Source organism: Diospyros lotus, chromosome 5 (genome assembly GCF_014633365.1).
Source record: "Diospyros lotus cultivar Yz01 chromosome 5, ASM1463336v1, whole genome shotgun sequence".
NCBI lineage: Eukaryota > Viridiplantae > Streptophyta > Magnoliopsida > Ericales > Ebenaceae > Diospyros > Diospyros lotus.
The window spans coordinates 5,245,581-5,272,655 of NC_068342.1; the positions used below are offsets into that span (position 1 = coordinate 5,245,581).

Here is a 27,075-nt window from a genome sequence, read left to right on the forward strand (position 1 = left end):
AATGGTGTGCAGTGAGGATGCTGCCACCCTTAATTAGGATTTTGAGTGAGATAGGATTGTTGAATTCCTAGTAGGCTTCAATCTAGAATTTGATCAGGTGAGCATTCAGGTGCTTGGTAGAGATAAACTCCCTACTCTTAATGAAGTATTTTCCATTTTAGAAGTGAAGAAAACCGAAGAGGTGCTATGTTCAATGAGAATACTTCTGAAGGTTCTGTCATGATGACTAGTAACAAAGGAGGAGCAAGGTTTAAAGTAGGAAAATCAAAGGCTCAAACTAAGAATTCAGGCCCTGAAGTGTTGTGGTGTAGCTATTGCAAGACACCTAGACACACTAAGGAGACTTGCTTCAAACTCCATGGGAATGAAGTTGTTTTGAGCAAGATGGGAGGATTTAGGAATCTGAAGCACCAGGTTTATCTCTCAAGCAAGGAGTAAGAGGAAGTAGGAGGTCATTTGATAAGACTGAATCCGGTGGATCTGATCTTAATCATTTGAATGCTGAGGAGATTAACAAGCTGAAAAATTTTCTAAGGACAATCCAGGATGGAGCCTGCTCTATTGCACAACAAGGTATCTACCTAAATTCTAGTACTTTTTCAGCCTCTAAAACTGTTAGGAATAACACGTGAATCTTAAATTCAGGAGCCATCAATCGCATGACCCCTAACCTCCATGTTTTTGAGTCATATGAACCCGTTGAAACCACCAAATAGATAACTATTGCCAATGGAACCTCAGTCCCCATCCAAGGATAGGGTAAGGTTAATCTTAGCCCTAAGTTATCCATCAAACAGGTACTTCATGTACCTAATTTGGCTACCAATCTTATTTCTATTCATCAACTTGCTAAAGAACTGAATTGCCATGTTATTTCTCTTCTCATATGTGTAAATTTTAGGCCATGGACACGGGGAAGATGATTGATGTGACTGAGGAACAAAATGGACTGTATGTTTTACAAGGGGAGAGTGATTGCCCTAAAGCGAGACAACTAAGGATTGCTTGTTCATCCTAGTCAACCTCAGATCCTTCCAACATTTGGTTTCATTATTTTAAGCTAGGTCATCCTCATTTTATTCTATTAAAAAGTATGTTTCCCACCTTGTTTAAGACTCTAGACCCTAGTAGTTTTCAGTGTGATGTGTGTAATTGTTAAACACCATCAGGTGTCTTATCCAATCAGCAATAAATTGTCTTGCCTTGTTTTTGCAAAGAATAATGCTAGGAATCACGATTGATGATAGTGTCATCAGTTATGTGGCGCTTTCTCATTGGAGGGGCTAAGGAGATCATGTATTATTGTCTCCTTTGTCTAGCACCTCCTCTAATGAGGATGCGACACATGAATAATGACATTGTGTTACTCTTTTGCAAAATGATTTCCACTCAATTTGGCACTCCCATTCAAAAATTTTGTATTGATAATTCAAGGGATTATTTCAACAATCACTTGCATCAGTTTTTCCAGCAAGAGGGGGTAGTTCATTAATCTTCTTGCATAGATACTCCACAACAAAATGGAGTACTTGAACGGAAGATGAGACACCTCCTCAATGTGGCTAGATCTCTTCTCCATCATCACCATGTTCCTAAACACTTTTGGGGGGAAGCTGCTCTAACAACAAGTTATGTGATTAACAAGGTTCCATCTAAGGTCTTAAACAACCAAAGTACCTTGGACTGTTTAGCATCCTTTTTTCCAGATCTGAGTTTGCATTCTTCTCTTCCCCTTAGAGTGTTTGGTTGTATGTGTTTTGTTCACATTCTGTTGAATTGGGAGCATTGGAAATACTCAATCTTGCCAATACACAACCACACACACACATGGTTCATCCCACAACAAAAAATTAATAAGAACAGTAATGAAAGAGAGAGGAAGAACATGCAAACCACATGATGAACACAACTTTTTTATACTGGTTCAGATCACAATTGTGATCCTACATTCAACCTCAGTCTTGAGAGAAAATCCACTAGAAATCTTTGAAGAATCAGTACAAGAACCCTCACACGAGTACAATCGTTTTATGAGATTACAAAGATTATCTTGAAATCTAGCTTTTCTCTCACTTTACAACACTCACTCGCATAGAACAACATGAATGGTCTATCACGACTGCCCCCCCTATGCCTCTTATTTATAGACAGCTAGGGCGGATATTACAAGGTTTAAACTAGACTACACAAAGTCTAATATACCCCTAATACATACAATATAAGTTAAGACTCTATCTTACTTAGTTTATTTCTGCCGCTTGGATTACTCTTTAATTCTCTTGATTTCTTCAAGTACTCCTAGGCAATACTCAAGGCAAAGCATAACAATTCTCCACTATTTTGCATGAGTGATGCCTGAAACCGATTCCATCAACCTGTTCTTCTTTGGGACCTACATAAGAAAACTGATCATTCACAAACAAGAACCTGCAAAAGCCTTAAACAATGGTGCAATTTAGATATAGGGACTGCTTAGTGAACATATCAGCTGTATTTTCTTCACCTGCAACCTTAATCAGATATATTTCCTTTATCTCAAGTACTTCTTTGATAAAATGGTACCTTACATCAATATGTTTTGTTCTATTATGGTGGGCTTGATTCTTAGCTAAGTGTATAGCACTTTAGCTATCACACTTTAGGGTAGCTTTAATATTTTTCCCTAGTAATTCACTCACTAAACCTTTCAATCATAGGGCCTCTTTTATAGCTTTAGTGGCAGCGATATACTTGGCCTCGGTGGTTGAAAGAGCTACCACAGATTGTAAATTAGTTTTTCAGCTAATGATTGAGTTCCATAGCTTGAAAGCACACACTGTAGATGACTTTCTTTTGTCCAAATCTGCTGCATAATTAGCATCGGTAAACCCTAGAATGTTAGGTTCTTCTTCTACACTAGCCCCACCATAAACTAAAGCCATATTGATTGATCCTTTATGGTATCTAAAAATTCACTTAACAACAGCCCAATGATCATTTCCCGGATTAGCCATGAATCTACTTGTTACACTCATGGCATGAGCTAAATCTGGTATAATGCACACCATACAATACATAAGATTTCCTACAACACTTGAATAAGGGATCTTGTTCATGTCTCTAATGCTCTCTTCATCATTTAGGAATTGCATATGAGATAACTTGAAATGCTAAGCAAAAGGTACACTTACTTCCTTTGCATCAAATGAAATTTCCTAATTAACTTCTCAAGATAGGACTTTTGAGATAGCTGGAGCAATCTTTGCTGTCTATTCCTTGATATTTCTATCCCTAAAATCTTCTTAGCCTCTCCTAACTCCTTCATTTCAAAGGTTGATTTTAGCTTCAGTTCTAAACTTTGAATTTCTCCATTTGATTGACTTGCATTTAGCATGTCATCAACATAAAGGAGGAGATAGATTGAGATCTTAGCAGAAATATGTTTTATATACACAACAATCAAAATCACTTCTCTTGAATCCTTGGTTAATCATGAATCAAACTGCAATGAACAAGCAATTCATCAGCTGCCATCTCCTATTAGGTTTAAGGGCTCTCCTTATGTATTCAAAAGAAGACAACCCATTGAAGATCCTCAGCCTGCATCAACACCAGATCCTGACCCAAGTATGGAATTCAACCAACAAACAGTTTCTATTCCATCAGTTTCAACCCTATCTAATCCTGAACCAACTGATTTGGACCTACCAATTGCTGTAAGGAAAAGGGTTAGAAATTGTTCAAAACATCCCTTGGCCAATTATCTATCCTATCACTGCCTTTCCCAAAACCATAAGAGCTTCCTAACATTTTTGGATGCTATTGTTATTCCAAAATCAGTAGAGGAGGCTCTAAAAGATTAGAATTGGAAGGAGGCTATGTTGGAGGAGATGAGAGCCCTAAATAAAAATCAGACATGGGAATTGATGTCTAGACCCAAGGGAGTCAATTCGGTGGGCTATAGGTGGATATTCAATTTAAAATACAAGGCTGATGGCACCCTAGAAAGGTATAAGTCAGGCTGGTGGCCTAGGAATATGCACAGTTCTATGGCATAGACTAGCTTGAGGCTTTTGCCCCCGTGGCAAAGATGACCACTGTAATGGTTCTCATATCTCTTGCAACCAATTTTGGGTGGAAACTGTAGCAGTTAGATGTAAAAAAATGCATTCTTGCATGGAGAGGAGGTGTTCATGGAGGTGTTTAGTAGAGGGGATCATACTCTCTTTATCAAACATTTGGGAGAAAAGATAACTGCCTTGCTGGTATATGTTGATGACATTGTGGTTATAGGAAATAATGAAGAAGAACGATATATTCTCAAGGAAAATTTAGCCAAGGAGTTCAAAATTAAAGACCTTGGAGCCCTAAAATATTTTTTGGGGATTGAAGTAACATACTCTAAGGCTGGAATTTTCCTATCTCTACGTAAGTATGTACTTGATTTACTAGCTGAAGTAGGTATGATAGGGGAAAAAGGAGATAGCATACTGGTAGAGCCTAACATCAAATTGCAGGAGAATCCTAATGGTGAGGCAGTTGGTAAGGGAAGGTTCCAAAGGTTAGTGGGCATGATGATATACCTCTCCCATACTAGACCTGACATAGCCTTTACTGTTAGCCTAGTAAGCCAATTCATGCACAACCCAACTAAGGAGCATATGCATGTAGTAAGGAGGATCCTAAACTATCTAAAAGCTACACCGAGCAAGGGCATTCTATTTGAACGAGGGGCTAATTTATGTATCAAAGGATTTACGTATGCTAATTATGGAGGGTCTCTAATTGATAGGAGATTCGCTACCGGATATTGTGTGCTTTTAGGGGGAAATCTAGTGTCTTGGAGAAGTAAGAAGCAAGGCATTGTGGCAAGATCAAGTGCAAAGGCAGAATTTAGGGCTATGGCTCTTGGTTTGTGTGAGTTTTTATGGCTATGGATTATCCTGGAGGATTTGAAGATCAAGTTGCAGGTCCTATTGAACTATTTTGTGATAATCAACCAGCTATTAATATTGCTCATAATCCTGTTTAGCATGACGGAACAAAACATATAGAAATGGACCAACACTTCATTAAGGAAAAGTTGGATGCAAGCCTACTTTAGATTCCCTGTGTGTCATTAGAAAATCAAGTGGCAGATGTTCTCACTAAATGGCTGGCTGTAAAATGGTTTGAAGATCTAATAGGTAGGTTGGGAATGATAGATATTCTTTCACCAGTTTGAGGGGGAGTGTTGGCGAATGAAGATGTGTGTGATAGTCATAATATACAATTTTTAGAAGCTTCCTAATCTGGAATAGGATCTTTCCTAATTCAGACTTAGAAAACTGTTTTGAGAATGTAAATACGTATCCTTTCCTTATGTTGTATTTCTTGTAGAAGGTAGGTTTCCTTATGTAGTTTCCCTACTCCTCTATAAAAGGACATCATCGTGTATATTCTGAATTAGAGGAGCAATTTATTCGATTTTTCTACAATATATGTACCAATCGTACAAGGTACAACCATGGGATAACATACATTCCTAATATATATGTACAACAACACTGTCTAACATATATAATATATATGTATAACATTAGTTCTAACACCCCCCCTTAAGCGAGCGCATATATATCATATATGCCTAGTTTGGTACAAATGTAGGCAAGCTGTGGATCTTGTAATGCCTTGGTGAGAAGATCAACCAATTGGTCATTAGAGGCAACAAATGAGGTACTAATCTCTCCAGAAATCAACTTTTATCTCACAAAGTGACAGTCTATTTCTATGTGTTTGGTTCGTTCATGAAAAATTGGATTAGAGGCAATATGAAGAGCCGTTTGATTATCACAAATAAGCTATATAGGCCCTGAATTTTCAAATTTCAACTCTGTAAGAAGTTCCTTGAGCCAAATAGGAGTATTTATAGGCCGGAATCAAGCATACCAGTATCTTCCAAAATATCTAAGACATACTTCTTTTGAGAGATGCACACACCATGGGCAGGTTGAGCTATCTCAATGCCAAGAAAATACTAACTTGCCCAAATTTTTGGTCTGAAAATGAGAATGCAAATGAGTCTTCAACTACCCAATACCAACCTCATCATCTCCTATAATAAAAATGTCATCTACATACATCACCAATAATATGACTCCACTAGGAGAATGGCAATAGAAAACAGAATGATCAGCTTCATTTCTACTCATACCAAAAGACTGGATGACAGAACTAAAGCGATCAAACCAGTACCGAGGAGATTGCTTCAAGCCATATAAGGACTTCTTCAGGCGATATAGTAGTCGAGACTCCCTCTGAGCAACAAAACTAGGTGGTTGCTCCATATACACTTCCTAGTGAAGGTGGCCATGAAACAAAAATATTTTTAATTTTCAGCTGATAAAGAGACAATTGTTGAATGGCAGCCATAGCAAGAAAAACACGAACAAAAGCAATCTTAGCCACAGGAGAAAATGTATCACCATAATCTAGGCTAAAAATTTGAGTATAGCCCTTAGTAACCAACCAAGCCTTCAGATGATTAACAAAGCCATCTGAACCAGCTTTAGTGGTAAACACTAGTTGACAACCAACAATAGACTTCCTCGAAGGGAGAGGAACGAGATCCCATGTCTCATTAGCTAGCAAGGCAGACATCTCCTCATCCATAGCATGTCTTCACCTAGGGTGAGAACGAGCTTCAGCATCTGTCTTAGGAATCGAAACTGAAGAGAGAACAGTTACAAAAATAGAATAAACAAGTGACAAACGATGATAGCTGACAAAAGTATAAATGGGATTAGGATTTCGAGTGGAATGTGTACCACAACGAATAGGAGCTTGGGCAAAGTCAAAGGGAGATTGAATAATGGCACCAGCTGGAGGAAGACATGAATTTGAAGGAATACCATCGTCGACAATACGAGGAGTTGGAGTTGGAGGTGGAGGCACTAATGGAAGCTTATAACGACGCTGATAGGTTTGAAGAGGAACAAGAACAGGAATTGGGACTAGAGGAGGGAACAAAGGGATAGGAAGAAGACCCATCAGATGAAGAAAGGAAAAAAGGTGCAAACTCAATGAATGTGACATTAGAAGAGAGAAAGTATCTACCAAGTTCAGGGGAGTAGCACTTGTATCCCTTTTGATAATGAGAGTAGCCTAGAAACACACTTGATTGAGCGAGGAGACAATTTATCATGACTAAGGGAAAGAAGATGGACAAAACAGGTTGATCCAAAGACAGAAGGAGGGGATAGGATAGATGGGATCACGAGGAAAAAGTAAGGTATGTGGAATGGCCCCATTCAACATAGTGGATGGCATTCGGTTGATCAAATAACTAGAAGTGGGTGTTGTAACATTTGTATTAGATTAGATTTAATGTAATCATGTACTTTGTATTGCTACATATTTTATTTCCTGATTTAGCGTTAGATTTAATTGCTCTTCTAGAAGGTTTGTTTCTAGAAGATAGCAGCCGGTTTTGAATCAGTTAGGCGGGTGTTAGTTAGTTGTTTTATCTTTAATCTCTTGTGATCCGCTCTCCTATGTCCTATAAATAGGGGTCGTGGATAGGTATGTAGAAGGGGAGTCTTAGTGTGCCAGAATTCGTGAAGTATTTTTGCTTCCGGTTTTATTGTCTTGATTTGGGGTTGAGTGCGAGAGGTTGGGAGTGGCTGGTTCTTAGCTTGTATTCCCTATTTTCCCTATAGCTTTCAGTGTATATGGGCGGGAGGGATTAAGTTCTTGTTGTAATCATCCCTTGGGTGTTTTCAAGATAGTGGATTTTTCAGTGGCGCCTAGCAGTCTGGATGTAGGTCTTGGATTTCAAGACCGAACCAGGATAAATCTTGCTGTTTCATGTGATTGTGTTGTTTCCTTTATGTTTTTTGTTATCAATGTGTTCTTGGGTTAGGGAGTGAGCTGGTTGAGTTGAGAAAACTAAGTGGAGAGCTGTGAGATATTCTAACAGTGGGAAGAGCGACATCCCAAAAAATAACAAGAACATGCATGTAAAGGAGACAGTATTTTAAAAGGCGCTACGCGCAAGTGGGACGGTAGACTGGCGCTTAGTGCCTAGGCGCTGCCTAGAATTTTTTTTTTATTTTTTATTAATACATTAACAAATATTAAAATAAATGGATACATTTGGTTCTTTCGATTATTTCTCAAGCCGGATTAAGTAATTGTCGTTCTATAAGACCATAATGAAACACAATTAACCAAATGCAGCATGCACCAACGCAAGCTTGTTGCTGCAACAAGCAGCAAGTTGCTGCTACTTGCTCCAGCGAGTAGCGAGCAGTTGCAGCATGTAGCAAGCAACAATGCAAGCTTGCTGCTACAGCAAGCAATGTTTTTTACTAAATAACCGAAGGCGGAGGAAGATGGATACATATCGGAGGAAGACGAGATCGGCGACAAGAGATGATAGCCAACAGATGAGATTGGCAGCGACGAGAGAGAACGACCAACAAGTGAGGTCGGCGACAACAAGAAAGCACGACCAAGAGATGAGATCGATGGCGGCGGCGAACGACCAAGAGGAGATTGAAGGCGAGAGAGAGAGAGAGAGGACCTGCGATGAACGATCAGAGAGAGAAAGGGAAAGGGGAAATAGGTCGGCCAAGGACGCGCAAGACCTAGGCGGCCCAGGCTGCATGCGACCCAAGCGTTCGCCCAGGCGGTTAAGCGCCGTCGTGGCCTGATTAATCGAGCCCGGAGCCTAGGGGTGCCGAGGAGCCCTTAAGCGTTGGGTGGCCAATGGCCGCCCAACTCTTAGGCGGCCATGGCCGCCCAACTCTTAGGCGGCCACCTAGGCCAAATTTTCGAACACTGAAAGGAGAAGTGTCCAAGCAATCTCAATGAAATGACGATTTTTACGTTCAGTCACCCCATTTTATTGCGGAGTATAAGGACAAGAGAATTGATGAACAATATCTTGAGATGAGAGAAAAGCCTAAAATTCATGAGAACAATAGTCCTTGGCATTATCATTGTGAATGATCCGAATGGCACGGCCACATTGAGTAGAAATTTCATTACAAAAGAAAGTGAATAAAGATTGCAATTCAGTACGATCTTTTATTAAGTAAAGCCAAGTACAACGAGAATGATCATCAATGAATGTAACAAAATAGGAGAAACCCTATTTAGACTTGATTATACTAGGACCCAAATGTCAGAATGTGCAAGATTAAAAGGAGCATCAGCTTGTTTATTAAAACGATTAGAATAAGAAGAATGAACATGTTTGCCTAGTTGAGAAGACTCAGATTCTAAAACAGTTAACGAAGACAAGGAAGGGATCATTTGTCGAAGATTAGATAGATGAGAATAACCAAGCCGATAATGAATCTGAAGAGGAGATACCCTTGTAGTAGCACAAACAGATGCCATATGTGATGACGGGGCAAGATGGTAAAATCCCTCAAACTCACATCTGGTGCCAATCATTCGTCCCGTACCCCTTTCTTGCACAAGAACAAAATCAGAATCAAATATAACATGACAATTCAAAGAACGAGTGAGACGACTAATAGAAATGAGACTATATGAGCAACTACGAACATGTAAACATAGGTAAGAGAAATAGATGGAAGTAGATCAGCCCTACCGATACCCATTAGCCACAGTGATAGGACGGGATGCAGAGGAATCAAAATGAGAGAATAAAGATTTATTACTAGAAATATGCTCAGAAATACCAGAATCAAGAATCCAAGGACTAAGTTGAGCTTGAGTAAGACATATATAAGGAGTACCAGTAAGTGACTGAGCATAAGAGATAGATCCCTAGGTAATAGAGGCTACCGGGGATGAGGCCTACCAAGCTACCTGAAACTAACGATACTCAGCCAACTCCTTAGCAGAGATTGTATATGTAGAAGCTGGTATGAGAGGTATCAGGTACCACGGACTATGTGTTTGCACCCTCAGGAATTGCAACATTGGCCTTGGGAGGTTGACCATGGAGTGCATAACATGTATCCTTATAATGACCAAGGCAACGACAATAATTACAATGAGGGCGCTTACCACTATGACCATGCCCAACACCTTTACCACGACCAACTCCAGGTCCAATCTTAGAGGAATTTCCAGGAGTCTGAGAGGCAAGTATAGATCACTCTCCAACTGAAGCCCTAAAAAATTTTTTGTACTACAAAGGATCCAAGCAAACACCTCTTCCATGATAGGTATAGTGGGACTACTTAGGATCTTAGTGCAAATACCCTCCATATTGGGCCCAAGGCCTGCAAGGGTAAGCAACATAAACAACTTGTCTCTTTGCTTCTCTACTCGTTGAGATTGGTTATAACTAGGAGCATAGCATTAAAATCTATCACAACAAACTGAATATGACCGAAGTTAGTAGGCACATCTGAGTCCCCCTTCTAAATACAGAACAAATTACTAATGATAGTGTATAAACGTATAATATCATTAGTACATAGCTGCTAAGCATGAGACTAAATATCGAACAGTTCTTATGGACACGAAATAAGAGGATTAAATCAACATCTATTGATTGCCACAACAATGTAACCAACTGTGCACCTATGCAATCCCATACAGTTCTATCTGCTTCAGCGATGTCAGAAAGCTTCGTAGTCAAATAGTCACTAACACCATATCTGTGAAACCACATTCAAATAAACGCTGACCATGACATATAATTCTCTTACCATTCAAATTTTCAATGGTAATTGTTGTAATACTAGAAAAAAACAGTACATGTACAGGAACAGGAACGACCATAGGTACAGTCACAGTTGAAGAGGAACTCACCACTCTAGGATTTGAAGAGGTCATAGCGCAAAGCCTAAGGCCAACCAGCAATAGCACAACCCCTATTTGAATCAAACTCTTACAGACCAAAGCGTTGTGAACCAGATCTAAACTTGATGACCCAAAAAACAGATTTGAAGCTATTGCAACTAGATCCGAAACTACAAAACCCAGATCTGAAACTAGATAACTGCTACAAACTAGAACTGTAACTGTAAATCCCAGAGTTGGTTCAAGAGGCTAACAATGACGAAAGTGGCTGACGACGATGGCAGAAATGCTCCACACTAGAAGGAGAAACAAATGTGAGATTTGAGAGCCACGCTGGAAGGAGAAACAAGCGCAAGATTTGAGAGCTACCAGTCGTTGGTTGTTGGTCAAGATCTGTCAAATCGAAGAGGAAACAGCCGAGATCTAACAAATCGGAGAAGAAATGGTGAGATGTTGCCGGTCCATGAGAGATGCTGTGGTCGCTAATCGAAAAGCTCACTGATGAGGCTTGTATGGCTCGCTGGTCGTCGATGAGAAGATGGAAGGACAACGCCGGTTGAAACGGCTGTGGTGGCTGGAACTAGGGTTGGGTTAGGGTTTTTCTAATGGCTTTGATACCATGTTGTATTTTGAGAGAAGAAAGTTATCTAATATTTTATTCACAATAATATATATATATATATATACCAATCTCACAAGGTACAACCATGGGACAGTATACCTTCCTAATATATATGTACAACACTATTTAACATATATAATATATATGTACAACATTAGTTCTAACAACTCTTATGTGCTTGCAATTATTGGGAGCATTCATAAAATTTCCTTCAGTTTGGGTTTGGACATCATGATAATTTAGTCAAAACTTCACAAATTTAAATTGTCCATTTAGCTGATTCTGGGCTGTCTAAATACATATGATTTATCAGGAAGTTTATCAATTTCAAATTTCAAAGGTTATTCTGTTGAAATGGGTACTGCTGTTTATTTTTTTAGAGTGCTAGGGAGAAGCTCCGTAATAGTAGTTTCTTAAAGTCCATATAAATGTCACATTCTTTGGGCTTGGATGATTATGTGATTTTCCAAGTTGAAAGCAAAATTATAAATTGTTTTATTAAGTTTATGTATGTTAAATCTTGGGCCTGGAGACTTGCGTTGCAACTATCATTTTTGTGTGTGTCAATTTTGATATGTGAAATTCAAAAATATAATTTTGTTTCTCAATCTTTGGCTTTATGTAATGCAGTAGCCCATGTGAAGAAGGTTATGGATAAAAATCCTTCAAGACAGATCAGCTCTGCTGTTGAGAACATGCTGAAAACTGGAAGGCTTCCTACACAATCTGGTTTAGATTTACAGCAGGTATTGGAATATTTCTACTTTATAATGTTTGACTTCAAAGCTGAATGCTATACTCTTCCTCACTGTAGGATGATGAATAATCTTGTGATTTTGGTGGTTCTTGTATTTTATGGTTCTTGTATTTTACATTTTATGCTTCTTCTGTTCACATATTTGGTGATCTGAATGCCCTGCCTCCCTTTCCTATAACTGGTGAGGGTTCAAAGAATGATACATGCAGGAAATCTTTTCAGGAATTTTATTTTTACCTGTTATTGTATGGATTACATCATTTGAGAATACAAGGCATAGGAGCATAAAAGCTTCATAATTGTGATTGTATTCATATTTGATAGGTTGCAGACATACTGGGATGTGTCAAAACCCGCGAATGGCGTGTCTTAATTTTTTATCACTATTTTCTGTTTTGGACATTCATAGGGCATTTGTAAAACATGTGTACCCATGGATTGGGCACACCAGAAAGCATGGCAGAGTTCTCAGTAGAGTTTTTATAACTTCTCGTGTTAAAACCTACAAAATAATTAATTTTTGGTGAGGAATAAAAATAAATAATTGAGCTCTACCAAAATAGTTGTTTGTTTCATTTTTTGTTTTTTTGGCTATATTGAATGATGTTTTTCCACTCCAATAGGTTTGATGGTGTTTTTATGTTGTGTATTTTTCAATTTTTGATATATTACCATTATATATCTATTGGATTAACAATGTTTTTTTAGTATCTTTAGTGTCTTTGATTATCATGTTCATAACAAAAACATTATTAATTAAAAATGTTCTTTTATATCATTGCAGTACCTAAATTCTTATGTTTTTTAGTTTTGTCATTTGAGGACGCTGGAACACGATAATATCAAATATCTTTATTAACCACCATCTCGTGAAATTTTTTCATATGAAATGGTGTTGGTACTTTCTCTCATCATTCTTTTGCTAGAGGGTCGTATCAAAAAGGGCATCTAATGTAAAATTTTGTCACATTGTTCTTTTGCATAGATTTGTATTTTCAATGTGACTTTAGAAGTTAACTGACATTATGAATATTGTGCCACCAACTTAACTTTGTTAGGATAAGGTGCAATTGATGTTTCTTTCTCAATAATGATGTTTTGTTTCCCCCCAACAGTGTCATGATGTCAGAACCATTTTAATCAGATGCAACACTCTTTAAACTCATTTATGCTAGGTGCATTTAACTTGTAATGCACACACACACACTAATTGTGTTTGACTAGGGTGCTTCTGGAGATTTTAGAGTCCAAGTATCATGAAAAATCCCTAAGAACAATAATGATTTTCTTAAGCATTTGCATATAATAAATGTTTTGCGAACTAATCCTCTGTGAAGTGTATTAAATTTACTTTTTCTTTCTCAGATTATAAAGTTGGATCAAATTCTTAGGAAAGAAATATGCTTTTATGAATCTTAATTATATTTATCATGTTGTACAAACCAAAGTTTTCATACTGTTTATTATCTGATTGGTGATACCATTTACTTATTTTTTTTTTAATCTTGTTGACTGTTATTTGTTATGCCAAATCATGCATGAAACCTTGTTTTGAAAGTGAATTTATGTATGACGTTACATACTCTTTCTTTACCTATCTTTCTCCTATGCTCTCGTTGACTTCCCTCTCGTTGTTTTATATGAAAATTCTGAAAACAAGGGGCAAATTCAGCACAAAAGATTCCAAATTAACTCCTGGTTTTAGTTGATAGTTTGACATTGTGATTATGCTGGTAGTCTATTTGTGGTAGTTTCTTATTTCCTGTAACTTTGCTAGAAAGCTGGCATGACAGTACAGGCAGAGCGACTGAATTTTCTCCGTTTCGTTTCACATTTTCGAGCTGTTCATCGAGGTGCTTCATTTGCTGGACTTCGTACCACAAGTGTGAGGAAGTTGTTGCCCGAGTATGTTGTCTTATCTATTCTGCTAGTGACTAGCTTGTATGAGTGCTTTGTCTTAATTGGCATTTTGTATGTTCCATTCTTCCCCCACCCACTCTATTTGTTCCTTCTCTGATTATATGCAGATCTTGGGGTTTCCTTTGCCCTGTTCACACACCTGATGGGGAGCCATGTGGGCTGCTGAACCATATGACCTGTACTTGCCGTAAGTTTATTTTCATTTCATAATATCATTTTTTAGCTGAAAATTTAGAGCTTTGGTTGCCCTTTTATATTCATTTGGGCTGAACTAGAATCCTTTGCGTACAACAAAATGCTAGTAAGGTGTACCATAGTTAAATACTTCTTTGTATGTTAACGAGTTGTATATAAGGCAAAACCAAAGGATTTAAGATTTTGGGGCTCTCTGTCTGCCTGCCTGCCTGCCTGCCTGCCTGCCTGCCACTCCCTCTTGTAAATTAGGCATCACATTTAAGATAATGAGGTCAACATGCTTTTAAACCTTCCATAATTGGCGCTGCAAGCAGTCCTGGTTCTCATACAGTCTTGGGACTCCAATAAGTAGAATGTGCTGGGAATTGCAAGTTGAAGGTCTAGTATCTGCAGGTATTTGTGTAGATTTCTATTTGTTTGAGATAATCTCTCTCTCTCTCTCTCTATACAAATGAATTGACTGTGGAAAAATGTGTCTTTGCATGTTTGTAGCATGTCTTGGCATGAATTATCTATTTGCTAGTGATAGTGACTTAGTTTGTATGTGAAGTTTTTCTAATACAAGTAGAATTGATTTCGATGATTTATGAGAATATTATTTATTCTTTATTTGCTCAAGGTATCACTTCATACTACGATTCGAAAGGACATCTCAGGGACTTCTTCAAAATGCGAATGTCTATTCTCAGTGTTCTGGTTGGAGTTGGCATGACACCTTCCTTGCCAAAGCTTGTGCAAGCTGGTCCTCCTGAAGTTCTGTCTGTTCTTCTTGATGGTCATGTTGTTGGCTTCATTCCATCTGATTTAGTTGAGAAAGCTGTCAGTCATTTACGGAGATTAAAACTGTCAGCTACCTCAGGGGTATGTTTTTCTGATTGCTTTTGTCTATATTCTATTTTGTTACCATGACTTGAGTCGCAATGTCTATTGCAGATTCCTGAGGATCTTGAGGTTGGCTATGTTCCTCTTAGCTTGGGTGGAGCATATCCTGGTTTATACCTGTTCACATCTCCATCTAGGTTTGTCCGGCCTGTTCGAAATATATCTGTTGCTTCTGAAGAAAACAGTGATATTGAACTTATTGGTCCCCTTGAACAGGTGAAGACTAGGTGTCACATATATGTTCATCCATATCATATGCTTTTTCTGACATTTGAAGTTTAAAATTATATTTATCTATTTTTCCTGGGTTATGTAATGGCCACCCTATTCTAATGCCTTTTTCATTGTTTCCATGTAAATAGGTTTATATGGAAATAAGGTGTGCAGATGGTGGTGATGGTGGAAGGGGAAATAGTTTACCTGCCACTCATGAAGAAATCCACCCAACTGGAATACTCAGTTTGGTTGCTAATCTCACTCCTTGGTCTGACCATAATCAGAGTCCACGTAATATGTATCAGTGTCAGGTTCTTATTTCTTTTTGCATGTTCATTAAAAGAAGTCGTTTCTTCTGTATGTCCTTGACTCCTCATAGACAAGCATTGCTATGTGATTAGAGTTTTACTTTTCTCACTTTGATGAATTGCAGATGGCAAAACAAACAATGGCTTTTTCTACACAAGCAATTAACTGCCGCGCAGATCAAAAGCTGTATCACCTTCAGGTCTGACCCAATGTTTTTCTTATTGTTTTACTTGTGTCGGAAGGAATTCTGATTAATTTAAAATCTTCTATCTGAACTGTTTCCTTTTAATTGACCACTGCTTGGTTCTCTATATTTCCTATTCAAAATTGTGTTACTAATATATTAGCTAATATATTGCTCAGTTCTCTATATTACATTAGCTAATATATTCATAAACTACCAAATCTTTTTAAAAAGACAACTCAAAGTCAGACATGTAATCATTAAATCCATAAATTTAGCCATTCTCCACAATAAATTAATACAATTGTATTTATTGTATATCTTTGCACTACTTCTATATTTATCCATCAAAAATAAATAAAACCACAAGTCAGAGAAGTTCGTGTAATAGTATGAGAGTGCATCCTTCACTCCCTACCCTAGGCAAAAAGAAAATTGAGGTGACTTTCCCAATTTTCATGGAGATTGAACTTCAATCAAGCTTAACCATTTGACATGCCATGCGGCATGGTCATCATGTGTCTTTCCATAATTGCATAATAAGCAACATAGGGCTTTTGATACCAGTTTTGCCTATTTTAGATGCTTGTGCTTCAGACGTTTTCAGAAATACAGAATGCTTAGCTTGTGAATAGAAGTTAAATTTGTTTGTGTTGATGGCTTTCTCATCAATGTGTAAACAGTTACCTATTATGAACATGAATCTCATGCCAAAAGTTTTGATATACTTGGGAATGTTTTCTAATGTTCTATATGGTTATCAACTTATCAGCCTTTTTCCTTACTGCTTGTTTCCATATGAGGATCCTGCCTTAGCAATTTCCGATGAAATACTCAAATACATTTTCTTCTTGTTGCATTTATGTGGACGCAACACATTCTCTTACTTGAGGGGTGTTATTGGCTGACATCAAAAGCCTTTCACCTTAACCATCTCCATATTCATCTATATGGTCTCTTTATCTTTCATAATGTCATGGTAATGGCTTTACAGACTCCTCAAACGCCAATTGTACGCACTAAAGCATATGAAAAGTACAGCATTAATGAATTCCCACTTGGAACAAATGCAGTTGTTGCAGTTCTGGCATATTCAGGGTAAACTTTTTGGTCAAGTGTGTATGTTAGAGAATCTCTTCTATGCTTAGCTTCCTATAATTTGTATTCTTGTATGTTTTGCAGATATGATATGGAGGATGCCATGGTTTTGAATAAAGCAGCTGTGGATCGTGGGATGTTTCATGGACAAATATACCAGGTATGTTATTTGTCCTTGGCCATGGTGAGTTAAAAATGTGAAATTCATGAAAATATAAGAACATAAAGAAATCATAATTTCTTTTGCTGAGGTTGTGGTTTTACTGAGCCATTCATTTTTAGTGTAACTGCAACAATTACTTGTTTTTCATAATGAACACAGCATTTGAGATTTTGGTGCACAAACAGTTTCTTTTAGCTTCTTAAATGAGAAAAAGGGCCCAATGAAGAATAAATGCCCCAAATGTTTTATCTAATGGCTTCTTGAGTCACAAGTAAAAGAGTATCTCTTGTGCTTGAGGCTCCCTACTTTGTGAGGGTTGTAATTGTACATAGCGTTCCTTTGCCTTTTTTTTTTTTGGGTAAAGAGGTTGTCTCGTCAACTTTAACCCATGACCTTCTAGTCACAGAGTATTCTTACCGTTGCTACCAAGGCTTACGTCTTCCGTGAGATGAATAGAGACAAAAATCATAATTTTCAAGTTATCACAAGTCTTACGTGTTAACCAGGGATTAGAGCTCATGCACTATGTAGCAACTTGAATATTTGACCCCTAGAAAGTATCTATGGTATGGGCTTGTATGGGTGAATTGGCCTTTAGATTTAAGTGAATAAGGATTTGATTGAGGTGATTTAAGGCCAAGTATGTGAGAGCAGTTGTTCTTCCCCACTTTGCGTGAGTTGATATTTGACAACAATCCTCAACTACTAGCGACACAAGTTTGCACAAAACTTGAGGACTAGTGCCTTACAAACAAGGGGAGAACGAACAGGAATAAGGATTTTATATTTTAATGTTTGATATGATATTTAGAATTTTGATTTATCTTATTTTGTTTGATATATCATAGTTCTTTTATATGTTTGAGTTATATTTTGTTTAGGTTTTATCTTATTATCTTTTAGTAGGTTTTATCTTATATTTTATTTTGTTGAGAAGATGATAACTAGGATAAGATTTTGATAGGACCCTTGTTAGTCACATGTACCAGCAAAGAAATAGGAAGGAAGAAGCAGGGGGCAAAATAGGATATTGGGAGAGGGGGAAAGTGACAAAAACAGTTGAAGGGAAAAAAGGGGAAGAGCAGCCAAGGGAGCATGGTTGATAATTGAGGCTGTTGGAGGGGAGTGTCGCTGGATAACAAACTATAAATAAGATAGGCTAGGAGAATATTGGGGGATGATTTTGGTATTGAGTCTTAAGGAGAGTTAAGGGCCTCTCGAATGCCCTATTATTCTTATTTTTCCTTGCTGCAAATTATTGGAAACCATTGATATTCGATTGCTATTGAATTTGCTATCTGGTATCCTATCAATTTGGTATCAGAACATCTCCGATCCTAATGGTGAACCTGATCGATCGAGTGGGTGACTTGGAGATGAGGGTGGAAGGCATGCAACAGAGTATTCAAGCGGTGGGGAAGAAGGTAGCGAGCTTGCTGGAACAGTTCGCTTGGATGCGAGCGAGATGGGAAGAGCAGGATCGGGCGAGGAAGAGCAAGGGGAAGGACGGAGATCGGCCATCGAAATCCACCCAGGATTCCGAGATGACGCTTGGAGTTGATAGAGGATTGGGTGGAAGCTGGCGACAGGAGGTCCGTGATCAGAGGCTGGAGATGCCCGTGTTTGAAGGAGATGTCTCGGATAGTTGGGTTGTTCAGGTTGAGCGATACCTCCCTGTAACCCAGTTGACAAAGGCCAAGAAACGGGAGTCCGCGACTCTAGGTTTCGAAGGAGGGGCCATTTTGTGGTCCCGGTGGGAGCGAAGGAGACGAAGAGAGATTCGTGTGGGTAAGAAAACAAACTTGAAAAACAAAGCCATAGGGCGCCGCCATCGCGTCTTTGCTCAAGCAATGGCGAAGAAAGGGAAGGCGAAGAAGAAGAAGACGGTGACTAGACAACCGCAAGGTGACGGCAAAAGCGTCAAGAAGAAACGTAGGAAGAAGAAGAAGTTTCATAAATACCAAGCTCCAGTCCCAACCAAAGACACCACAATGCCTATTTAGTCCGATTCGGACGCCGATGATGATTCCTCCTCCGGTGAGACCAAACCTGAGAAGATCCAGAAACTTCTCGAGCGCTACACCAAGTACCAACGGATTAACTTCCTTGTCGGCGCCGCCATGCCCGACACTTTCCTCTTCACTCGCCTCCGCGATGCCATGGATCGCGACATATCTCGTCACAAGCTCGTCATCTACGACCTCGCGTGGGACACGACTCGAGAAACCTTAGTCTCTGCCTTCGAGTCATACGGCGAGATTGAGGACTGCAAAGTCATCTTCGACCGGGTCATGGGCAAGACCAAGGACTACAGCTTCGTCTAGTTCAAGACGAGACGGGAAGCAACCAAGGCATTGAAGCAGCCGAGGAAGAAGATTAGGAATCTGATGTCAAGGATGGCGGATCTGGTAACATCCAAGGAGGGCACCTTACTGATGATTGGGGCGCCATTTGTTTCTGATCTTAAAAATCTGGGCCAGCAAAAATATGAGAAAGCTGGTAATTTGGTGGAGTCTCATCTTGAGGACAAGGTGAGTTTCATGGGCGGAAGTAATGATAGGACCCTTGTTAGTCACATGTACCAGCAAAGAAATAGGAAGGAAGAAGCAGGGGGCAAAATAGGATATTGGGAGAGGGGGAAAGTGACAAAAACAGTTGAAGGGCAAAAAGGGGAAGAGCAGCTAAGGGAGCATGGCTGATAACTGAGGCCGTTGGAGGGGAGTGTCGTTAGATAACAAACTATAAATAAGAGAGGCTAGGAGAATATTGGGGGATGATTTTGGTATTGAGTCTTAGGGAGAGTTAAGGGCCTCTCGAATGCCCTATTGTTCTTTTTTTTCCTTGCTGCAAATTATTGGAAACCATTGATATTCGATTGTTGTTGAATTTGCTATCTAGTATCCTATCAAATTTCATAATTATGTTATAGTTATGATTGCATTTAATGTACCCGGGGCCCTTTTTCTGTCTCTCATGGTAATATAGTTGAGTCCTCCCTAATAGACTACCAATGTCGGATTAGGCCCTAACTGTTGGATCATAAGGATATCCAAGACTAAGGCAATGGAGATTTGGTTAGGATTAATTCCTAAACTAGAATTAGGATCTTACATATATCTTTCCTTTTTTCCTTACTCTTGATTATCTTTCCTCCCTTGTATCTTTCCTTTCTGGTTGTTTCCTTTGTTGTTGTATTTCCTCTCTATAAGAGAGCTTATTGTGTTCATAGTTAATGCAATGAGATTATTAAGTTTCTCCTAAAAGTTTTTACATGGTATCAAAGCCTAATAGGCTAATACACTAAAACCCTAGTGCCTTCATTGCACCAGCCGCCACCCCTTCATTGGGTTCCTCTTCATCATCGGTCTTAGCCTGCTCGGGTGCCTTCAGTGCATTGTCTGGCCACCAGCACTGCCACTGCCATTAGGTTCGCCGCCATCAGATCAACCGACCACCGGAGACCCACCGCCGCCGAAGCCTTCATGCGCCCCCACGCACCACCATCCAGTTCGTCTCCAACCCCACATGCCGACGCGTGCACCGCCCTCTCGCCTCCAGCTTCTCTAGATTAGCTCTCCGACATTTTTCTCACCCATCCCTGGTGTTCAACGTGCCTTCATTGCATCCGACCTCTTCCTCATCAACTGAAACAACCATGTTGGAACATTCAGGCATGACTCCAAATCTGGCAACTGGAGAATCGACTCCAATGGCTGAATCAATGGAAGTTGGAACTAGATCAGGGACTAGAGAGCTGCCCGGAATCCACCAATCCTATCGATTAGATGGTAGGAATTATTTACAATGGGCCCAACTGGTACAAACATTCCTCAAGGGTAAGGGAAAAACCAGCCATTTGACTTTGGCTCCTCCAAAACCAACAGATCTAGCACTTCCAGCATGGGAGGTAGAAGATGCTCAAATCATGTCATGGCTTTGGAATGCCGTGCAACCCGAGGTAAGTAAAAACTACATGTTTTTTGGTTCAACTAAATTGATTTGGGAAACCATACGGCAAACTTACTCCAAAATTCATAATGCATCAGTTATATTTGAGGTTAAAACCAAACTTAGTGGCACTAAACAAGGGGGCATGAGTGTTACTGAATACTATAATAAGATGCATGTCTTATGGCTAGAGTTAGACCATTATTAGAATATTAAAATGGTATGTAGTGCTGATGCTGCAACTCTTAGTCAAATATTTGAAAGAGATAAAGTGGTTGAGTTCCTAGCAGGCCTCAACTTAGAGTTTAATCGAGTTCAGATGCAAATCTTAGGGAGAGAAAAGCTTCCAGCACTCCATGAGGTCTTCTCTATGGTTAGAAGTGAGGAGAATCGAATGACAGCAATGCTTCATGAAGCTGGATCAGAAAGATCAGCCATGATCTCCAGTCGAAGGGTTGCTGTAGTGACTAAAACTGGTCCAGAAAAATCAGCCATGGTGTCCAACAGAGGAGGTGGATCAAGGATAAAAGCAGGAAGGGGAGAATTTCAGTCTCGGACTGCAAATAAAGAGGCACTATGGTGCACCTTTTGTAATAAACCGAGACATACTAGAGAGACTTGTTTCAAACTCCATGGAAAGGAAGTGGTTTTGAATCGTTTGGGAAGTTTTAAAAATCTGGCAGCCAAGAATCAGGCATATGCATGCAGCAAGGGTCAAGAAGAAGAGGGATTAACTACCCAAATTGAGCCTGCTCCAGGTGTTGATTTTTTAAATACTAAAGAAATCTCTAAGTTGAAGTTGTTCCGCAAGACCCTTCAAGACGGTGCATGCTCTCTTGCGCACCAAGACTCCTCAAGTAACTGCCTTCATTCAACATTTTTTCCAGCCTTTAAGACTGATAATAAGATGTATGGATTCTAGATACTGGGGCCATTGATCACATGACACCCCATTCCCATGTTTTTTATGCCTACCACTCTCTTTCCACCTCTAAACAAATCACAATAGCCAATGGAACATCTGTTCCAATTTTAGGCCAGGGTATAGTCACTCTAAACCCTCGTTTTTCTCTCAAACAGGTTCTTCATGTACCTAGTTTATAAGCCAATCTTGTTTCTATTCATCAACTAACCAAATATTTGAATTGTCGGGCTATTTTTTCCCCTCATTTGTGTGAATTTCAGTCCATGACAACAGGGAAGATGATTGGTGCTGCTAGAGAATGCAATGGGTTGTACTACCTAATGAGGGAAGACACTTATCCTACAAATGAACAACTTCTAGATGCTGCCTGCTCATCTCAGTCAACCTTCAATTATAGGGATGTATGGTTGCAACACTACTGATTGGGTCATCCTCCTTTCACTCTATTAAAATCCATGTTTCCTACATTGTTTGGATCTTTAAATCCTAATCTTTTTCATTGTGATGTTTGTGTTCTGTCTAAACATCATCGTGTGTCCTATCCTCTAGCAATAAAATCTCATCTACACCATTTACTTTGATTCACTCAGATGTGTGGGGACCATCTAAAATCCCTAATTGTTTTGGGGCTCGTTGGTTTATCTCTTTCATTGATGATTGTACCCGTATAACTTGGGTTTTTCTATTAAAAGATAAGACCACCATTAGTTCAATTCTTCTCATTTTCTGTAAAATAATTGCAACTCAGTTTGGTTCGCCTATCAAAAGATTAAGAATTGATAATGCAAGAGATTATTTTAATCATCACTTGCACCAATACTTCCAGCAAGAAGGAATAATCCATGAATTTTCTTGTGTTGATACTCCCCAACAAAATGGGGTAGCTGAAAGGAAGATGAGACACCTCCTTAATGTGGCTCGATCTCTTCTTCATCACCACAATGTTCCTAAATCCTTCTGGGGGGAAGCAGTCCTTACAATGACCTATCTCATTAATCGAGTCCCTACCAAGTTGCTACACAATCAAAGTCCTTTACACTGTCTATCCTCTTTCTTTCCCGATCAGTTCTTACATTCCTCTCTTCCCCTTCCGGTGTTTGGTTGTGTATCCTTTGTTCACATTCCCAAACAACACCGCGATAAACTTGATCCTCGAGCAATCAAATGTGTTTTTCTTGGATACTCACCCACCCAAAAGGGGTACAAGTGTTACCATCATCTCACTTGGAAATTGTCTCCAAGGATGTCACGTTTGTGGAATCTACACCTTTTTTTGGCTCATCCCAAGCTAGTCCCCAAGAGGAGACTTTGGTTCAAGGTGACCACCCTTCTAGTGACAGCTCTTCTTGTGATGGTGACATCTTCTTTCCTTTTGTTCAGCCTATTCTTACATCTTCTCAGCCCCCTAGCCATCCTATTCTCTCTCCTCAATCTCCATACAACAGTCATGAATCAGACCTCAATCAAGGTATGACTGAGCAGGAGTAAGGCCAATCAAATACTCAAGAGTTGTCACCCTTTGTCAGGTATAAGGGATCTCTTTATGTATTCAAACGTAGACAACCCTAGCATGCACTATCATTGGCTCCTAATCAAGGTATGAATCCCATTCAACCTTCACCCTTAGTCCAACTTGATGACCTAGACCTACCTATAGCCATTCGAAAAGGGAAAAGAAGTTGCACTAAACACCCATTAACCAATTTCATGTCCTACCATCGTCTTTCCCAGAATCACAGGGCCTTCTTAGTATCCTTGGACTCCATTGAAATCCCTAAGTTAGTTGAGTAGGCTTTAAAAGATCCAAACTGGAGGCAAGCCATGTTGGAGGAGATGAAAGCTTTGAAGAGGAATCATACATGGGACTTAGTGCCTCAACCACAGGGTGTTACACCAATTGGCTGCAGGTGGATTTTCAATATCAAATACAATGTTGATGGGACCCTAGAGAGATACAAAGCTAAATTAGTCGCCAAGGGCTACACTCAATCATATGGCATAGACTATCTTGAGATATTTGTCCCTGTGCAAAGATGGCAACTGTGAGAGTTCTTTTATCATTAGCAGTTTATTTTGGATGGAGCCTACAACAGTTGGATGTCAAAAATGCATTCCTACATGGAGATTTGGAAGAAAAAGTTTTTATGGAGTTGCCCCTTGGATTTCAAGAAGGGGAAGCAAGGCAAGTGTGTAGACTAAGGAAGGCACTCTATGGGCTCAAACAATCCCCCAGAGCATGGTTTGGTAGGTTTTCCAAAGCCATGACAGGTATGGGATATCACCAAAGCAGGGGTGATCATACACTCTTCTTCAAGCATTCAAACAAAGAGAAGGTTACCACTTTATTGGTATATGTAGACGACATAATAGTCACAGGGAATGATGCAGTGGAATAGAAGATTCTCAAGGACAAGTTAGCCAAGGAATTCGAGATTAAAGACCTTGGTCTCCTCAAGTATTTCTTAGGGATTGAAGTTGCTTATTCTAAGGCTGGAATATTTCTCTCCCAAAGGAAATATGTGCTAGATTTGTTAACTGAGACAGGGGTATCAGGAGGAAGAGGATCTAATGTGCCAGTAGAGCCTAACAACAAGTTGGGAGTTGATCCTAATAGTCGATCAGTAGATAAGGGCAGATACCAAAGGCTAGTAGGACGTTTGATATACTTGTCTCACACTAGGCCTGATATTGCTTTTGGTGTTAGCCTAGTTAGTCAATTCATGCACAACCTGACAGAAGAACACATGCAGGCAGTAAGAAAGATCTTAAACTATTTGAAGGCTACCTTAGGTAAGGGGATCTTGTTTAACTCAGGAGAAGAACTGGATATTATGGGGTTTACAGATGCAGACTATGCAGGATCTCTTATTGACAGAAGATCAATTAGTGGGTATTGTGTATTTCTTGGTGGAAACCTTGTGTCATGGAGGAGCAAAAAACAAAATGTCGTGTCAAAATCAAGTGCGAAGGTTGAATTCAGAGCAATGGCTCTTAGCCTATGTGAGGTGTTGTGGCTAAGAATCATCTTAGAAGATTTGAAGATTATGGTTCAAGGCTCAATCAAGATGTTCTGTGACAACCAACCAGCCATCATCATTGCCCATAATCCTGTTCAACATAACAGGATAAAACATGTTGAAATAGATCGACACTTCATTAAAGAGAAGTTGGATGCATGCTTGATCAAAATATCCTATGTTTCATCTAAAGACCAAGTGGCGGATGTGTTAACTAAAGGGCTTGCAACTAAGAGGTTTGAGGATTTAGTATGCAAACTGGGAATGATTGACATACATTCTTCAGCTTGAGGGGGAGTGTTGGATTATAAGGATATCTGACACTAAGGCAATGGAGATTTGGTTAGGATTAATTTGTAAAATAGAATTAGGATCTTACATATATCTTTCCTTTTTTCCTTATTGTTGATTATCTTTCCTCTCTTGTATCTTTCCTTTCTGGTTGTTTCCTTTGTTGTTGTATTTCCTCTCTATAAGAGATATAGAGAGCTGATTGTGTTCATAGTTAATGCAATGAGATTATTAAGTTTCTCCTAAAAGTTTTTACACTTTAACATTTGTAGAATGGAGTATTATTAATTGAATGAGCATATGCATCAATAGAGTAACGTAGACCTGGGGTACATTGAGTATGCTGGCTACACCCCCAACACGATCTTGTGGATTGGCTACATTGATTGCAAGTTTCTGATTGGTTGTAGCTTTTGTTCAAATTGAGTTTTCTTTTTTCTTTGTCTTCTCTTTTTTTTTTTTTTTTTGGGGGGGGGGGGGGGGGGGGCGCGGGGGAGGGGAAGGGGGTATTAGTATTTCTTAACTTATATGCCTGCTATTTTTCAGACAGAAACTATTGATTTGACTGAACAAAGTGGCAAAGCAGATCGTGGCCAGAGAATTTTTAGAAGAAGTAATCTTGATAAGTCTGCACATTCTTTAATTGATTCGGATGGACTTCCATATGTTGGGCAAGTTAGTGTCTCTATAATTTGGTTTTCTCTTTTAATGGTCATTTGCTATGGTATCTAACTCTGTCTTCTTATTTCAGAGAATAAATCCGAACGACCCGTATTGTAGTATCTATGATGAAATAACAAGTGCAACAAAAAATACCATATTAAAGGGTTCAGAACCTGTTACTGTTGATTATGTTGCTGTCGATGTGAAAAATAAAAAGCAGCTGCAGAAAGTAAGTAGATCATTTCATTGTTGTTGTTGCAGGATTATAATTATCATGTATACAATGAGGATTATAACTGTTATCAAAATTTTCCCCTTCTTTAAGCTTGATATGCCCTTGATTGTTGCCATCGGAACTTCAAATTTATTTTCTCCTTGATGTTCTTCCTGCTTTTTTTAGGTTATAAATTGATGTTTCAAGATGAGCATAAAACAGAGGTAAAGAAAAATAGGGCAGGACCACAGAGAGTGTGTTGGGAAGAAATAGTCTAACTTCACTGTGCTTCCACTTGCTTTAGGGTTTGGGAGGGGTAGTAGATATGCAACCATATATACCCACCCTTTCATATGAGGTCCTTGTCTTGAGTAGTCTCAGTATAATGCCAAAATACTTTTAAGCTTTTATTCTAGAACTTGTGGCTCAAAGATATCCTTTTAGGACTTTCATTCTTCTTCCTTGGGATGCATTTAGATAACTATTTTGGCATTGCTTCTCATTTATGGATGTTGAGCCTTGGTGTTTTTTGACATTGACACACGGGCAATGTTGACATCAGTGTTCCATCAAAAAATTCAAAAATTCTGTATTATGTTTCTGGAAAGAGACTAAATGTAAATTGTGCAAGTTGTTTTGGTTAGCACACTGTCCATTACCTTACAATATTCTCATCTTCTTGGGATGTACTGCTGTAGCCAGAATGTGATTTTTTACTTGACTTCTTTCAAAATTTAAGCCTATTTCAAAAGTAAAACTCCAACCAAAATTATTCTCAAAGACAAACTTTCCTCATCACATCAGACAAAACAAGGCATGCCATTTTACTGAACGAAAACCACTAATGCAGTTTTTGCATTTTGGGCATAAACCACGAACATGGTCTTTATGCAAAAGCAAAAACAGCAAACATGGTTTTTGCTTT

At 39.0% G+C, this 27,075-nt stretch overlaps 1 protein-coding gene across 1 annotated transcript in view; it reads left to right on the forward strand.

Moving 5' to 3' along the window:
- LOC127801509 (DNA-directed RNA polymerase I subunit 2-like) overlaps positions 1–27,075 on the forward strand; it is a 55,070-nt gene that overhangs the window by 21,090 nt on the left and 6,905 nt on the right. The window contains exons 12-22 of the mRNA XM_052336718.1: positions 11,999–12,114; positions 13,903–14,030; positions 14,153–14,232; positions 14,860–15,101; positions 15,174–15,338; positions 15,485–15,649; positions 15,772–15,846; positions 16,826–16,929; positions 17,014–17,089; positions 25,820–25,948; positions 26,025–26,165. Of these exons, the coding sequence (XP_052192678.1) occupies positions 11,999–12,114; positions 13,903–14,030; positions 14,153–14,232; positions 14,860–15,101; positions 15,174–15,338; positions 15,485–15,649; positions 15,772–15,846; positions 16,826–16,929; positions 17,014–17,089; positions 25,820–25,948; positions 26,025–26,165 (1,421 nt within the window). The remainder of the gene's footprint in view (positions 1–11,998; positions 12,115–13,902; positions 14,031–14,152; positions 14,233–14,859; positions 15,102–15,173; positions 15,339–15,484; positions 15,650–15,771; positions 15,847–16,825; positions 16,930–17,013; positions 17,090–25,819; positions 25,949–26,024; positions 26,166–27,075) is intronic.